Source organism: Schistocerca cancellata, unplaced genomic scaffold (genome assembly GCF_023864275.1).
Source record: "Schistocerca cancellata isolate TAMUIC-IGC-003103 unplaced genomic scaffold, iqSchCanc2.1 HiC_scaffold_808, whole genome shotgun sequence".
NCBI lineage: Eukaryota > Metazoa > Arthropoda > Insecta > Orthoptera > Acrididae > Schistocerca > Schistocerca cancellata.
The window spans coordinates 339,749-356,601 of NW_026046819.1; the positions used below are offsets into that span (position 1 = coordinate 339,749).

A 16,853-nucleotide genomic window follows, 5' to 3' on the forward strand; every position below is an offset into this window, starting at 1 on the left:
TAATAAATATTTGAAGTTTACATATTTGTTGGTTTCGTTCGTTCTTTATCATCAAAAGCACATAAAAAACACGGGACCTCATGTTTTTAACCCTAGACAACCAGATTTAGAGCCAGCATCAGCATTGAGAGACAGCAGCGATCCAGCAAGTAGCAGCGATTACCACAACACAATGCATTTTAATGGCGCCAACCTAACATCAAGTGCTAACAAGCTCCGTAAATGGGAGTGAAATAGTGCGATTATAGCAATTAGCTATATCTACGACTAGGCGACCATTACAACACGCAGAGCCTGTGAATGAGCATCTCGAAAATACTGAAGCTGTTCCAATGTTGACATGCTTCTATCATGAGCATCTACGGAAAGAGGTAGAAGATCAGTGAAACTACCACTAGCTGCTAAATGGTCGGATGTCAATGTCTCTTCACAGAACATAGAGTTCAGAGGATAGACGGTGATGATGTGGAATTGTGGCATCTCTGCCAAAAGACCAAAACACTGGCGCACGCGCAAATGTTTTGGAGCACACCGTTCGTCGTACACTGTCGAACACGGAGCTCCGCAGCAGACCGACCGTACGTGTTCACATATTGACCGAACGACATCACCAGTTACGATTGCACCGGACAAGGGACTGTCGGGATTCAGCGTCAATCGAAGGAAATGTATCAGCTCTTTGGGTGAATCACATTTTTGCTGGTAGGTCGACGGTCATCTCCACAAATACTGTCATCGAGGTGAACGGCAGCTGGTGGGACCAGTATTGTGCTATGGGAGACATTCTCCTGCACTTGCACGGTACCTGTGGTAGTAATCGAAGACACGCTGACAGCCTGCTACCACCTGCATCCCTTTATGCGCGAGCTCTTCCCTAATGGTGACGTCATCTTTCAGTGGTACAACTGTCTGCCTCAGAGCCAGAACGATGGTACAGAGGTTTGAAGAGCATTACAGTTAACTCACTTTGTGTCTTGGCGATCAAATTCGCCCGAAGTAAATCCTCTGTGCCACCTATCTGAGTCGCTATCGGTACGCAAATCGGCGGCCTGTTATTTATGCAAATTACACGACTTGTGCGTAGACATCTAATGCCACACACCTACGTAAACTTACCGACTGACGGATCCCTGATGTGCAGAATGAGTGATGTATTTCGTTCCAAAGATGGACAAACGAGCTATTAAACAGGTGGCTGTAATGTTTGGGCATGGTGCAGTTTACACTTGCTTGACACAGCAGCATACAAGGTCCAACCAAGTAGTTTTGAGAAATCAAATAATGTACAGGATTTGTTCAAACAATTTACAGAACCGCAACTAAGAGAAATCTGCACAGAACGCTGATATTTCGCTGAGTGTACTCTGAAAGCATTTTTCTGCTCACCTTTTGAAATATGGAAGCTGTCAAATCAGCATCCGGCTGCATTTCATTAAGTTGTCAAAATTTTATGTGCTAGGAGAAACGAAGCCACAGGACTTGAGTTAACAGGCAATGAAGAGATATTTCAGTTGATATTTCCTACTGTTTATTTTCAAAAAATGGAAAGTCACATAGCAAAGTTTTGCTCAACTCCGCGTTCCTCGGTAGGAGTCCGGTCTTCACGTCAGCAGCTGCACGAGCTGCTGGTGGCTGTACAGCCGGGCCTCGTCCAGTGGGGTGTCCCCCACACCGTCCCTGGCCCGCCTGTTGGCCCCTGCCGCCAGCAGCGCAGCCGCCGGCTCTGCGTGGCCCCACCTCGCCGCCAGGTGCAGCGGAGTGCTACCCCGCTGGTCCCTGGCGTCGGGGTCCGCCGAGGCCTCCACCAGCAGGTGCACCACGGCCGTGTGTCCGCCCCCTGCAGCCACGTGCAGAGGCGTCAGCTGCCTGTGGTCCCTGGCGCCCACCTGTGCGCCGCCCCCCACTAGACACCTCGCCGCCTCCAGGTGTCCCTGCTGCGCTGCCCAGTGGAGGGCAGTCTTCCCGCTGCCGTCCCTTGCCTCCACGTCCGCTCCTCCCGCCAGCAGTGCCCGCAGCTCCACCACCGACCCCTCCTTAGCTGCCAGAGTCAGCCTCCTGCGTTTCTCCGCTGCTGAAAGATTCCTACAAAACAAAGACCCTTACTATTGACTACAAACATACAACACAACAGAAGCAAAGCATTATAGAAACAAAAACGTTAGCAGTTCTTATACACATCTGACCAATGGCAAAGAAATCTAGAAACACCCCTCACATTATACACTGAAGAGCAAAAGAAACTGGAACACCTACCTAATACCGTGTAGGGCCCCCGCGACACGCAGCAGTGCCGCAACGCGACCTCGCGAGGACTTGTCAAATGTCTGGAGGGAACTGGCACCGTCAAACCTGCAGGGCTGTCCATAAATCCGTAATAGTATGAGGGGCTGCAGATCTCTTATGAAAGGAATGTGGCGAGGCATCCCAGATATGCTCATTAATATTCATATCTGGGGAGTTTGGTGGCCAACAGAAGTGTTTAAACTCTAAAGAATGTGCCTGGAGCCACTGTGCAGCAATTCTGGACGTGTGGGGTGTCGCATTGTCCTGCTGGAATTGCCCAAGTTCGTCGGAATGCTCAATGCACATGAATGGATGCAGGTGATCAGATAGGATGCTTACGGAGATGTCACCTGTCAGAGTCGTATCTAGACATAACTCCAGCTGCACATGCCCCACACAATTAAAGAGCCTCCACCAGCTCAAACGGTCCCCTGCTGACGTTCAGGGCCCATGGATTCGTTAGGTTGTCTTCATACCTGCACACATTCATTGAACCCAACTTTTATCACTTGTCACAATGTTGTTAAGCAAACCATTATTTTCATGCTCAAAACACGAAATGAATCGTTGACAGGTGCCCAATCTGCTCTGCTTCATGCGAGGACTGAGCAGTCAGCCACCACACACAGAGTTTCCCTGTACCGCAGTTCTGCAGTGATGGCCCTGTACACACTCTCGTGATCCCCCTCACGTACCCGACACCTGTGTTATCTGCAGATTTTCTCTGGCGAGTTCATCAACTCAATTCAGACGAGTCTCGTCTGTTTCCATATGCAGTCGTCCACTACAATCTTTGGCACACACATTGAGGTTGGCACACTGTTACCTTCATTAAGAGTACTAATAACCCAATGTCGCACATTACTGATGCATATAAAATCAGAATGTACACGGCTTTCATTCTTCTTTAGATTTCAATTGGAGACACGTTTTGTGCATTTGGAAATTCGGTCACAGCAAGTTGTTTCTCACACACCAACATATTTAAGTTACACACCGCCCTTTTACACGCTACAATTCAGAGCCCACTAGTGCCAAAGTTTTGCAACATGCGTCAGCAAACTGAGAAAGTTGTCCAAGTAACATGTATGACATTTAAGTTTTCAACCGATATTAAAAAAAAAAAAAAAAAAAAAAAAAAAAAAAAAAAAAAAAAAAAAAAAAACACACACACCGAGAGGCATTGCTTTTCAGCACACCCTCGTGCTTTACATGTCTAATTCAGTGGTTCCCATTATCTTCTCCATCCTCGAACCATTGACCGCTGCTGGTTGTTCTGCCTTTATGGGCAGTTTACCACCCAATAGGCAAGAGAGTAACGAACTTCCGCTTGCTCCTTTTCGCTCTTTGACATGGCTATTGGGAAAACAAGCATGACTTCTTACGCCACAAGTGTTTGCCCACCATTGCTACTGATTTTTATTCAGAATTTAAGCAACGGTTGGGTTCTAACCTGGGATCAAGGACGCTGTGATTATTATGATGGACTAACATATGTGAGACCCGAGTTTCTCCTGGCATATACAATTTTCAAACAACTTACGGGAATTCAGCCAGTTAATATGCCGACCAGAGTGGCGGAGCAGTTCTAGGCGCTATAGTCTGGAACCGCGCGACTGCTACAGTCGCAGGTTCGAATTCTGCCTCGGGCATGGATGTGTGTGATGCCCTTAGGTTAGTTAGGTTTAAGTAGTTCTAAGTTCTAGGGGACTGATGACCTCAGAAGTTAAGTCTCATAGTGCTCAGAGCCATTTGAAGCATTTATGAACCGGTTAATATGTTCAGCGACTGCCGATATTACAGCAGGAGTACACCCCGCCATTTTCAAGGCAATAATCGGTGGTCGCTGAAAATATTAACTGGCTGAATTCCCGTAGGTTGTTTGGACTAACATAGTTTATATACTCTAAATGGGCCGTGGTGTTCTGACAGTTACGTGAAACGGTGCTTGATCTTTTATATCAATAGCGAGAGAGGTTACGTGAATTCTGAACGACTTTACAGTGGCCACTGGAAGTGGGTTTGACGCCCAAAGTGCTTTCCTAGGAGCAGCTATGGTGGAGGTGGTGGACCTTTGACTAGTTTGGAGTGTGTACGGGTTCACACGAACCCACAGACTGCTATGGAATGCTAGGAATGGTAATACTTCATTTAAAAACCTGCACAGCATGGAGAGATGAAAGTCATGTGTACTGATTCTACTAGTGTAGGTCAAACCCTGAACTTTGGAAACTGCCTGGTAAGGAGCAAATGAGGTGGCTCATGCCATTCACCGTATCTGCTGTAATCATAATGAGATGCAAATCTGGTTGCATCAGTGATGTTTTAAGACACTGTTTGTCCCACATCCTCTCATTATTATTATTATGCATTTTCCTCGACCTGCACTGTAATTAACACCTGATTGTATCATGATTGCTTCCAATGCAAGAACTCCCTCCCTAGCGCAAGTCCAACACATGTTCTGGAAAGCTGAGTTACTGCAAGTCTACATTCTGATATGATGGGATAATTCGTGTTGGCGCTTCTCTGTTTGCGTGTAATTGGCTGTTAAGAGAATGGGGGTGAACTCAGTAGTTCAAATCTGTTGTTGAAGCAGACACGTGTTTAAGGCTGAGAGATGTTCAGTTTCAGTTTCATGTATGTGTAGTTATTGCGAACAGGCAGAGCCACCAACCTGCGGAGGTGTGAACGGCAGACGTGTTTCCTCTACAACCAGAGGAATGGTGGCAGGACACAGAGAACCAGGCAGTTTGGTGATTGACATTCCCTCACAGATTTCAGCAGGTACTGTCAATGAGTTATGGAGAGGGTGATGAATAATCACATGTGTGATTATGTCTAACGAGGAATCCATTGAGTGTGAGGTTACAAAAGACCAATGGTGTTTACGGCATTTGACACCCCACATACAGTCCTAAGATGCAACGACAATGGGAACAGGGGCGGGAATGGAGGTATCGATTGGTGAGCACACCACGAGACTACAGATCTAATTGAATACCTTAGTCAATGAGTAACTCACAACAGTGCCGCAGTGCTAGTGGTGTTTATACAAAGCACAGAAATGACAACAATAAAGAAAGCAGACATCGCATTATGTCTACAACAGTTGTCAAAGTTGACATCTTGTCAGCAGGGAACCCAAGGAATTTTCCAGGGTGAGAAAGAAGTGACAGATGAAATATTAGCATTTCTGCAAGATGAGTCAGTGGAATGTGTGGAGTCGTGTATGCTCGACTGTGCAGATAATGCACATGACGAGTGTAATGACGATACATGCTTAACAAGTGAAAGTGATAGTGAAAAACGTGTTGGGCTATGTAGTTCATGATACTTGTCGGACAGTGAACCACAAATCCCATCTGAAGTGAAACGTAGTAAAAGACAATTGTTGTCCAAGCAGCTGATACTAAACATAATTAAATACATAGAGGATCATCCACAGCATAGTAAAACAACAATTATGAACAGATTTCAAATAAATCCATAGCAATATGACAGTCTAGCGCACAAGAAAAACTACAGATATTCAAGGGAGGACATGGTGCAGTTCTTACAAAAACTGGCATTTGCACATTTCAAGGATGCTCAATACCATTTACGGGATGTGTATGATAATGACGTAGTTTGTTACGCACATCAAATTCTGCGCAACATATATTACAGTGATTTCAAGGGAAGCACTGGATGGCTGCATAACTTCAACCACATCTATGTCACAAGACATATCAGACATCAATTTGGATGCAAATTTCAACATACTTTCTATGCTGCTCTTCATTTTCATGTAGCTTTAATGGTTTTCTCACAAACAGTGTTTCTGCTCATTCGGGTTCTACTTTGCATCCTTATACCACTAATAAATATTAAACAATGAAAGTAATTACAGTCATGAATGCCACAATCACCACCTCACCATCCATTACCCCCAAAAAACGAGCAACACAGACAAGATAAAGGTTTAGGAAACATGAAACATTAAAAACGGCAAACATGAAAGAGCAAGGAGATTAAAAAGGTGGGGCGTGTAGGGGCCAGGCGAGACAAACAAGAAAGGACTGCTATGGGATTTGTAGGCCACAGCAAGCGAGGGCCATCCCCACAATCCCTCAGTCGGTCAATAAGGGCAAGTGCCCCACCTCACACTGACGAGTAGAAACCAGATCTGCAGGTGGAACGCAAAACTTGTCCGCTAGCATCAGAGGTAGAATGTCTGCAAGTTTAAGATGTTGCTACACTGCAGCCAAAATTGGGTAGTCTAGCTGGACGTGGGCCACCACCAGCCGGGCAACTGGTCAGCAGTATGGGGGTTTCTCACATCAGAGAATGTTGCTGTGCTTCAAATGAGTGCGAACGACGCATAGCTGCCACGGACAGTGGATTCCCTACGAGAAGCACGGAGGGAACACTGCATGTCGTCGTGGTCTCCTTTACTGCCCTCTGTTTGGGCAGTCGAGGGCGAACTATCCCGAGTTCCAGAAATACAACAATTGGTGCCGTCAAGTCAACCAAAGGTCCAGTTGCAGTGCTCCTTCAACAGATGCTGCTTATGGCATTGGAGAAATCACTAATAGTCTTGAGATTTCTGAGGACCACCAAAATACAGTCTTCCAAGTGGGGGAGAGGGATCCCGAAGAATAAGGGATTTCCACATTGTCTGCCAACAGATTGGGTGCTGCTGTATTCTGGACAGCCACGCCAATGCCTCCATGTAGTGGGAAGCTCAGAATTACAGTGGAGGCGAAAACATCTCAGTAGGCACCATGGAGAGCCCACCTAGGTGGGCGTCCACAGGAGTGTCGCTGAGGGAGAGAAAAATAAGACTGGGAAGTGGTCGCTACCACAATGGTCATTGTGGAACCTCCAGTGTGTGGATAGGAGATCAGGCTTGTAAACATAAAGTTCAATGGCTAAGTAAAGTTCCACGTACTGCACTGAAGTGTGTGGAGGCACTAGCATTCAAGAGACAGAAGTTGAGATCTGCCAGGAAGTTATCGATGTCTTTACCATGGCCATTGATTGTGGTACCACCCCACAAGGGTTATAGGCATTGAGTCGCCGAAGATTATGAAATATAATACATCCTGAGGCACTCCACCGTTGGGAGGGTGATAAATGTTACAGATGGTATAATCCTGAAATGCCCTTGCCCGAACAGCTACAGTCTTCAAAATTTTATCCAGAGGCACAAGTTCGCTATACATAGGGTTCAAACACATGTGCAAATTCCACCTGATACCCTATCATCATCGGCGAAAGTCTTAAAATATCCCCAAGGGCAGGGGTCTAAACTTCCTGAAACCAAGTTTCCTGAAGGCAATGGACAAAACAGAAGTGGAGCTTAAAAGATGTTGCAGCTCAACCAGGTGGTGGGAAAAACTGCTACAATTCCACTGTAGAATCGTGGTGCCAGTATAATGGGAGAGTGTGAAGGGAACAAGGAAACAGGGTATGTCACAGGATCATCTGCAGCCATCGGTTGAGATGTGGTGTTGTCAACACACGTGGAATCTAAGAAATGTTGTGTGGTGCGTTCTGGAGCCCCAGGGGCCATCAGGATCACTGCTGTGGCCATATAAGCAGAGCATGTGGGAACACCGGAATGTCCTTCATCTTTGAAGACCTCTTTTTGTCTTTTTTCTCCTTATTGGGTTTGGATGACTTCCCTGCATTAGCTGCAGGGACTGGAGACCACGAATCCATACGACCAGCAGCCTGCCTCTCCTACAGCCACTGGCTGATATCCAGTTGGAGACCAGCAGAAACTGTGGAGGGGAGTGTCCCGAGGGACCCTTTCCTGGCGATAGAAGCCGGACGAGGATGATCCCCAAAATGTGCGAAAGGAATAACTCTTTGTGACACCTTCAGTTCTCATTTATCGAAATACAATAAAGCAAAATTTGCATATCTTTCTACGATATGTGGTCGACTCACCTATAAATGGTACTACGAGTTCAAAAATTGTCCACGCTTAGCGATAAAACTTACCGCATACGAGAGACAGTGGCGGCATCGAGTGGAGGAATGTCGGGGGCAGCCACGGACAGCGCAGCTGTGGCAGGTGTCTGGCCGTGGTCGCTGTGGGCGAGTGTGTTCACGTGAGGGCCAGGGGACTGCTTGCTGCACGAGTTGCTGCTGAGGGACTGTCTGGAAAGATAGAAGAACACACACTGCCTATGACAATAGCAGTTCCAGTACGATGAATGACTTGCCACTGTGCAAATCAGTTAACACACCGCTTCTCCCAAGTTCTCCGTAGCAGTAGATCAGCATACCAGACAACAGCTTCTTTAAATGAAGCACAAATTGAATGTATATACATCAGCTGTGCAAAATTTTGTACGTGGCTGCACGTTCGGAGACTGTGAATAGTTAGAATTGAAAGGAAACAGCCCTCGGTCACTATTTTTAACGAATTAACTGGTTTTCAACACTGCTAGGAGTCTCTTCCTCAGAATTTAAATCAAAGAATGGTCTATAACATGGTCACAGAATTATGACTAAAAACGTATGATACAGAGTATAAGTCCAGAATCATCGTGAAAGACTGGCAGGACTTATATGTCATTTATAAAATAATAAATATGCCAAAAGGGCATTAGTCACATTTTCGTCGAAAGGGTACCCTCATCCTTAACAAACAGCTACAGCTACGTAACACAATTTTTTCAACAGTATAAAGCCGCTACTCGATATCTGACATCGGGTCTCCTTGTCCAGGTTGCAGAAATGTTCTTTTCCTTCTAAGGTAGTCCTATGTTTTCCAATTATCAAATGTTTCTTGGCTGTAGTTCACGTCAATATTGCTTTCTACAAGTTGTCATTCAGTTGTATCTACATTTTCATCATCATGTTTTCATGTTTTATTTTACTGTTACAAGCTTCGATATAGACAAAATGTTATGTTGTATGCTACTATCAAACAAACATTGCTTTTCATTATGTACCAAATACTGTTCATTTATAATCATTTCTGCCTATATTTCAATGTGAAGTCGCCTAATTGTATCTACGGCTACTACATGGCGCACTCGTTGCAGTGCCATGCTCACCCGGCCGCATTTGTTAACGCGGGCACCTTCAGGCCGTTTGCAACCTGTAACCGCGTAAGTAATGAGCAGCCTTTAGTGGCTCACCATTGAAATTTTTTATCTTAAACATCTTTGTGACTAATGCCATTTTGGTATATTTATTATTTTATAGATGAGATATAAGTACTGCCACTCTTTCACAATGATTCTGTACTTATACTCTGTATCATACATTTCTAGTCATAATTCTGTGACCATGTTATAGACCATTCTTTGATTTAAATTCTGAGGAAGGCACTCCTAGCAGTGTTGAAACCCGGTTAATTCGTTAAAAATAGTGACCGAGGGCTGTTTTCTTTCATTTGTCATCAGCTGTGTCCTAGCACATGGAAACACCACAGTTTTCACTTTGTGGCCTATGAAAATGCCAAGAAAAACTTGGAGAAAAAAGAGTGGGCAAAGATTGTGTAAGGAGTAATCAGTTATAGTCTGCTGCATACGCGGTTCTGTGACATGGTCTATGTCTACAATACATGCCCCAATGGGAAAAATACCCCCTCCTGGGAACCTAATCTGTATTTTAAAAAATACACAATTCCCCTGGTACTGGCCAGGGAGTCCAAACCAATTTCGTTACGGTATTTATGGGCACATCACATACATGTACCAAGAAAGTGAAAGAGAAATATGCAGTACACAAAGCTGTAGTCCAGATGTTGGTGCAGTGATTACTCTGTCTACTTTACAACACTTAATGTTTCCACAGATCAATGTTTGGAGCACAGCAACATCAGAAATGAAAAATTTTAAGTATGCTGTTGCCCTCCTTGAACTGTACTAGTGCATACTACAGGGCCCCTGGGGCTGGTAACGAGTGACAACCTTGCTCCCCATCTTCATATTTGGTTTATGCAGCAGGACAGGTGTTATGTACACGTACCTCACGATCAAAAGGAGCAGACAGCGCACAACTTCAACTATACTCTCTGTGGAGAGGTTTACAGCGACCAGTGCAGTGTGCAGAATGAAGGACAAGCACTCAGCAGCCCTGGATGCAACTTGTCCGACTGTGCCCTTTGCTGCACATTTTGCGTTCATGGCAAATATGGTTTATGCTGTGTACAAAGTCAGTCTAACCTTCATTGAAACACTTAATCCCAAAACGTAGATAATGATTAGTTTTACACATTCAATGTAACAGCTTATCACTGCAAGTAACTATGCATTGGTCGGTTTGCTTTTTGGAGTAAAAGGGACCAAACTCTGAGGTCATAAATCTGTTCAGGAAGGATACAAAAGGTAAATCTAGGGAGCTTAATTGTAACTGAGATACAAAAGCAAGGAGAAATAGGAGAGGATGCAGTCTGAGGTTGGGGCACGGTATGCAAAGTGAGACACACCCTCTGCATCTGACCAGCACTATCTCGTCCTCCACTGCCCCAAGAAAACGAGCAGCTCGGACAAAATGATTAAATTTTAAGGAATAAAAACATTAGAAACAGCAAATATAAACAGATATAGAGAATAAAAAGGTGGGAAAGGCAGGAGCCTGGCTGAATCACTGAGCCAGGGTCACCATGGATCCTTTGGACCAGAGCTGATGTGGGGTGTCCCTCCACCATCGCAGGCAATCAATGAGATCGAAGTGTCCACCTTACACATATGAGTAGAAATCAAGTGAGCCACTTTGGCATCATCACTAACACCAGGGGTAGAATGTCAGGTTTTAAGATATCGCCGCAAAGCAGCCAAATTTCAGTCCATTAGGACATGGGCCACTGCCACGTGGTCACAACAGTAAGATGAGTTCTCACATTGGAGATTGTAGCCATGGCTCAGCCAAGTGCTCCAAGTGCTGCCAATGCGTAGCCAACAAAGGACAATGGTTTTCCTGTGAGAAGTGCAAAGGAACACTGCTACGTGATTGTAGTCTCCTTCGTCGCCCTCAGTTTGTTTGGGGAGTCCAGAGTGAACCACTCAGAGTTCCAGACCTCCAACAGTTGATGGTGTAGAGTCGACCAAAGTTGCACTTCTGAGACTCGCATTTCCAAAATAGTCATCCTGGTAGCCGACTTTGAAAACAAGTAAGCTTGTTCATTCTCAGATCTCCACATGACCACAAGTCAAATGACGACTGACTGTCCTGCTTGATGGAGGCCAGAAGAAAGATCCTGGATAGTCGTGAATGATGGGTGATGAGGATAGTTTGGATATACAGCCTGAAAGCTGCTCAGGGAGTGACTGCAGATCAGAAGCATCTCGCAGGAGCAAGTACAAGGATGACTAAGGGCTCGTTTGACGGTCGTCAGTCCAGAGTGAAGTCACCGCATCCATTTAACAAGGAGCATAGCTCACTGCACCCTGAATGTGTGTGCAAAATCAGTTCGTCCATCGACCACTGAGCCGTCAGCATATGCAATTTCCAAACCCAGAGATGCATTGAAAACTGCCAGGTACAGGAGGTCAAAAACCACGGGCTCAACTGAATCTTTTGGTTTAAAGGATATATCGAGACAGACCCAAGGTCAGGGTACATGCCATGGGAGCTTGCACTATTGCACCCTGATGGGAGGTGACAGTGAGGGAAGTAGGAGTTGAGAAGAGAGACACTGCACGAATTGCAATTGTGATTCTGGGTCTCTGTTGTGGGAGATGGATAGCCCTACTATGAATAGTTTGTATGCTTATGGGAGCTGTGAACATTTATAACATAACTGAGAAGCCACTGTTGGTGACTAATCTGTAAGTGGAGGGACCCCAGCCTCCACGAGTAGGCTGCTCACGGGGCTAATTCGAAAGGCTCCTGTGGGAGGCTGGCCGCCACAGTTGTGTCCTGTGACGGTCCTGTGGCTACGTGCTGAGAGTGATGCTGAACCATATGTTGGACTCCCGTAATGAAGATGGGGCAGGATGAGGAGGGTTTTGTACGTCCACAGGAGGACAGAGCAGTCTGCACCCCAGGTGGTGTTACTGATGCAGCGTAGTGTATTACTACATTGTGGCCGGCACCTTTCCCTAAGTCGGTAACGATGGGGGAAGGCGTGTCAACGCAGCATCAAAGACCAGCACAATACATCTCCACCACATTGAGTAATCAGTCATCAAGGTCTGGTCACAGATGAACAGTGACAGAAGTGCATTACGTAAGTCTTGCCGGCAGAAAACTGAAAGCCTTAGGTGAGGACTCACGACTACGCCTTTTGAATGGCACCATGCAGTCAGCATTCGGCAACAGCCACACAGAGGAGCAATAATAAAAGCAAAAATTGTCAGCACAAGAAGGGTGACACTGAAGACCCTAGAGCTGCAGCAAGACCACTGATGGTCACTAAAAAGAGAGGGATACTCAACACATTGAATCCAGAAAGTACGGTGTGACCAGAGGTTCTGAGCAAAAAACTGGAAGTGGGCTCCATAGACTCCATCCATGTAAGGTAGTGAGGATGTGGTGTCACCATGTGGTGGTGTAAGTCTTTTGTAGTTCGAAGAAGACAGCAATAAAGTGCTGATGCCAGGTAAGAATTCTCCAGATGTCAGAATCCAGGAAAACCAAATTATCAGCAGTGTAATGACCTTGGCAAAAATTGCTCTGGGATAGAGCTAGAAGGTCCCGAGACTCAAGGAGCCAACACAGTCACTGGCTCGACATGCATTTGAGCAAATTATAGAGAAGATTGGCGAGTCTACTTGGGCAATAGCTACCCCCCTCTGCGGGACGCTTACCCAGTTTCAGTACTGCAACAATGGTGCTCTCCCCCCAAGGAAATGGGAGCTTATCCTCACTCAGATACGGTTAAAGATAATAAGTAGTTGATACCTACAATCCACACATAGGTGTTTGTTTGTCAATGTGATCTGGACCTGGGGCTGTATCAGGCCAAAGGCAATGAAGAATTCCCACTCAATGAATGAAGCATTATACGGCTCTAAGTGGCGTGCAGTGAAGGACAAGTTCAATCGCTCTATCCACAGCTTAAGGACAGGAAAGGCAGGATTACAGTTCTCAAACGCAGTTGGAGAGACGGTCTGCAGTCTCCAATAGCCTCAGCAATTTCAGGGGTTTGCCAAGGTACTGTCTGGCTACTGTCTTCCAAAGGGGGGATACCAAAGACTGCTGTTGCATGCTGGACAGACACATCAACACCTCTATTCAGCAGGGAGCCAAGACAAACAACAGAGGTGAAAATGTGCCACTCAGCATTGTGGAAAGCGCATCTGGGTGGCGCTGTGGGAGGGATAACTCTATTGTCCTATGGTCGCCTATGGACACGATGGACAAAAGTGTACACTCTGTCACTCTAAGTTGGCGTGTAGCTCATCACGAGACTGCAAGGTGGTCATGATGGAAAATGATGCCTTTAACCATATTTAGACTTCACCAGAATGTCAACGAGTTTGTTACAAGCCAGCAATACCCATGACTGGGGCGGAGATGCTGTTTCGATCGAAACTGACTCACACTTCACAATGCAGATGGCTGCAACTTCCCCAGATTTGTTCTCTATACTCCAAACAAAGAGTAAAGGGTTTGTGACCAAAAAGAGCCCCCATATGTCCATGTACAAACCCGGTATCGTGGCAATTATTTCTCTGCTTGTCAATTAGCCCTATGTTCCTCCTAAAGTGTAGCCGGAGAAGGAAACTTTCTGGGGCCGAATCTCTCTGCGTTGAATGAGTTCCTTCCTTTTGAAGAGACTGTTGGGGTTGTATAACCACAAGTGGCAGAAAGATTCAACCACTCGATACGAAAGTTACCTACTACGGTGCCATCCACTCCGAACGGGAGCTCTCCCCACGGGCGTCACTCAGACTCAGCAATAGCTACCCGGCCAGCAATCTGTCGCTCTGAGTCCCCGTGCCCCATTCGTGTTGGGGACGTAGTCTTTGGCACACGTGGGCAGTCTGCAGCTCAGGCACCAACAGTACAATTACTGTGTGGTCAGGTACTTGGTGGATTATCCACAATAAGATGGCTACTGTGTTTGATTTTGGGCATACTACCTCCTTGGAAATGAAGGCTGTTTAAGTGGAAAGGCAAACATCACCACACTGCACGACTGACACTTCATGTAAATTTGGAAATGTTGTGGTCACACAAACCCAACAATGGGGACCATGTACATACTAATAAAAAGGTGTGGACAGCTCCACAACTGAATGGAAAACCTAGGGTCCTAAATCATCTACCAGGTCCGAGTGGGGACTGCACTGGGAAGACCATCTAACGGAAAGGCAGAGGGAGAAAGGGATAGTGCAAGTAAAGACTCGCTACACAGAAAGGGAAATAGTGCTGCAAAGGCTGGGCCCCCACAGTAGCAAAGCGTATACTCAGAAAAGAGTTGTCGACCGTCAGGGGATAATTAGGCATAGTGAAATTGCCAAAACAATTTATAAAGTTTCAAAATACTTTGCCGTTTCAAGATTTTTGTCATCTAATTTAGCCACATCTGGTGAACCAGTTATGAGGATGTAAGGAATGTGCTGATGCATACCTTCATAGAGGTTTCTGTAGCTGTCAAGCATGTATTTCATAGTTATGGGAGAATATTTGAAGATACTGTGTAAGCATACCCGGGTCGTACAGGTGGCTGTGCAATCAGGCGAGTCAACTCCGCGACAAAGTGCGGGTGTCGGAGCACGGCGTCTGCCCAGCCCCGCGTCACAGCCACCCGGTGGAAGTGTTCCTTTACGAATGCGACGGCAGACCCCTTCAGGCCGGAGCAGCAGTGGCTGAGTGCGAGGACGGCCGTGGCCGCGGCGTTCTCCACGGTGAGCTGCCCGGCCACCTGCTCCTCGCACGCGTCCTTCAGACCCGACAGTCCGTACTTGTCCGCGGCCGCCAGCAGCTGCGGCGCCATCCCCGGCAGCTGGGGGGCCTTCAGGGTGTACACGTAGGCCACCAGCTGGCGCAGCACCGGGCCCTCCACGTCTGCGATGTGGACCCAGCCGCTGCGCGCCTCCAGCATGTCGTGCCGGAACATGGCGGCGAACACGGGGCTCCTGGCGGCCAGGACGGCCCTGTGCACCACGAGCCTCGTGTCGGCCGCGGCCAGCGTCACCGTGGCGCCGTCGCCCGCGTCCAGCAGGGCACCCAGGTCCCCGGCTGCCGTCTCCTCGGTCTCGTAAGTGGCTGCCATAATGCTGAGTCTGGAACACGGTGTAACTCAGCGACCCTCTGCCCGTCACAAGTCGGTTACACCACCGTGTTATCCTCCTCTGTCAAACAGATGCCAGTGCAGTTATTTTGAACAACACATCCACCAAATGAGTTAAGAACTACACTACTGGCCATTAAAATTGCTACACCAAGAAGAATTGCAGATGATAAACGGGAATTCACTGGAGAAATATATTATACTAGAACTGACATGTGATTACATTTTCAAGCAATTTGGGTGCATAGGTCCTGAGAAATCAGTTACCAGAACAACCACCTCTGGCCGTAATAACGGCCTCGATACTCCTGGGCATTGAATCGAACAGAGCTCGGATGGCGTGTACAGGTATAGCTGCCCATGCAGCTTCAACACGATACCACAGTTCATCGAGAGTAGTGACTGGCATATTGTGACGAGCCAGTTTCTCGGCCACCATTGACCAGACGTTTTCAATTGGTGAGAGGTCTGGAGAACGTGTTGGCCAGGGCAGCAGTCGAACATTTTCTGTATCCAGAAAGGCCCGTACAGGACCTGCATCATGCGGTCGCGCATTATCCTGCTGAAATGTAGGGCTTCGCAGGGATCGAATAAAGGGTAGAGCCACGGATCGTAACACATCTGAAATGTAACGTCCACTGTTCAAAGTGCCGTCAATGCAAAGAAGACGTGACCAAGATGTGTAACCAATGGCACCCCATACCATCACGCCGGGTGATACGCCAGTATGGCATTGACGAATACACACTTCCGATGTGGGTTCACCGCGATGTCGCCGAACACGCATGCGACCATCACGATGCTGTAAGCAAAACCTAGATTCATTCGAGAAAATGACGTTTTGCCATTCGTGTACCCAGGTTCGTTGTCGAGTACACCATCGCAGGCGCTCCTGTCTGTGATGCAGCTTCAAGGGTAACCACAGCCACCGTCTCCGAGCTGATAGTCCGTGCTGCTGCTAACGTCGTTGAACTGTTCGTGCAAATGGTTGTCGTCTTGCAAACGTCCCCCTCAGTTGACTCTGGGATCGAGACGTGCCTGCACGATCTGTTACAGCCGTGCGGATAAGATGCCTGTCATCTCGACTGCTAGTGATACGAGGCCGTTGGGATCCAGCATGGCATTCCGTATTACCCTCCTGAACCCACCGATTCCATATTCTGCTAACACTCATTGGATCTCGACCAACGCGAGCAGCAATGTCGCGATACGATAAACCGCAATCGCGATAGGCTACAATCCGACCTTTATCAAAGTCCGAAACGTGATGGTACGCATTTCTCCTCCTTACACAAGGCATCACAACAACGTTTCACCAGGCAACGCCGGGCAACTGCTGTTTGTGTATGAGAAATGGGTTGGAAACTTTCCTCATGTCAGC

The 16,853-nt window shown here is 46.9% G+C and overlaps 1 protein-coding gene across 1 annotated transcript; it reads right to left on the reverse strand.

Annotated features, from left to right (window-relative positions):
- Window positions 1-1,532: 1,532 nt before the first annotated feature.
- LOC126143487 (CARD- and ANK-domain containing inflammasome adapter protein-like) lies at window positions 1,533-15,454 on the reverse strand. Its single transcript, XM_049915408.1, has 3 exons — window positions 14,889-15,454; window positions 8,275-8,433; window positions 1,533-2,082 (listed from the first exon to the last, which is right to left on the reverse strand). The coding sequence occupies exons 1-3, from the start codon at window positions 15,452-15,454 to the stop codon at window positions 1,602-1,604; spliced, it is 1,206 nt and encodes a 401-aa protein (XP_049771365.1). The 3' UTR covers window positions 1,533-1,601.
- Between the last annotated feature and the right edge of the window lie 1,399 nt (window positions 15,455-16,853).

What these genes read in the sequence shown, in the direction of transcription:
- LOC126143487 (XM_049915408.1), bottom strand. Translation starts at nt 15,454, where the DNA reads ATGGCAGCCACTTACGAGACCGAGGAGACGGCAGCCGGGGACCTGGGT. An exon ending in CAGCCACCTGTACGACCCGG is followed by an intron (nt 8,434 to 14,888) that starts GTATGCTTACAC and finishes CTATCTTTCCAG; the next exon opens with ACAGTCCCTCAGCAGCAACT. An exon ending in GCCACTGTCTCTCGTATGCG is followed by an intron (nt 2,083 to 8,274) that starts GTAAGTTTTATC and finishes TTTGTTTTGTAG; the next exon opens with GAATCTTTCAGCAGCGGAGA.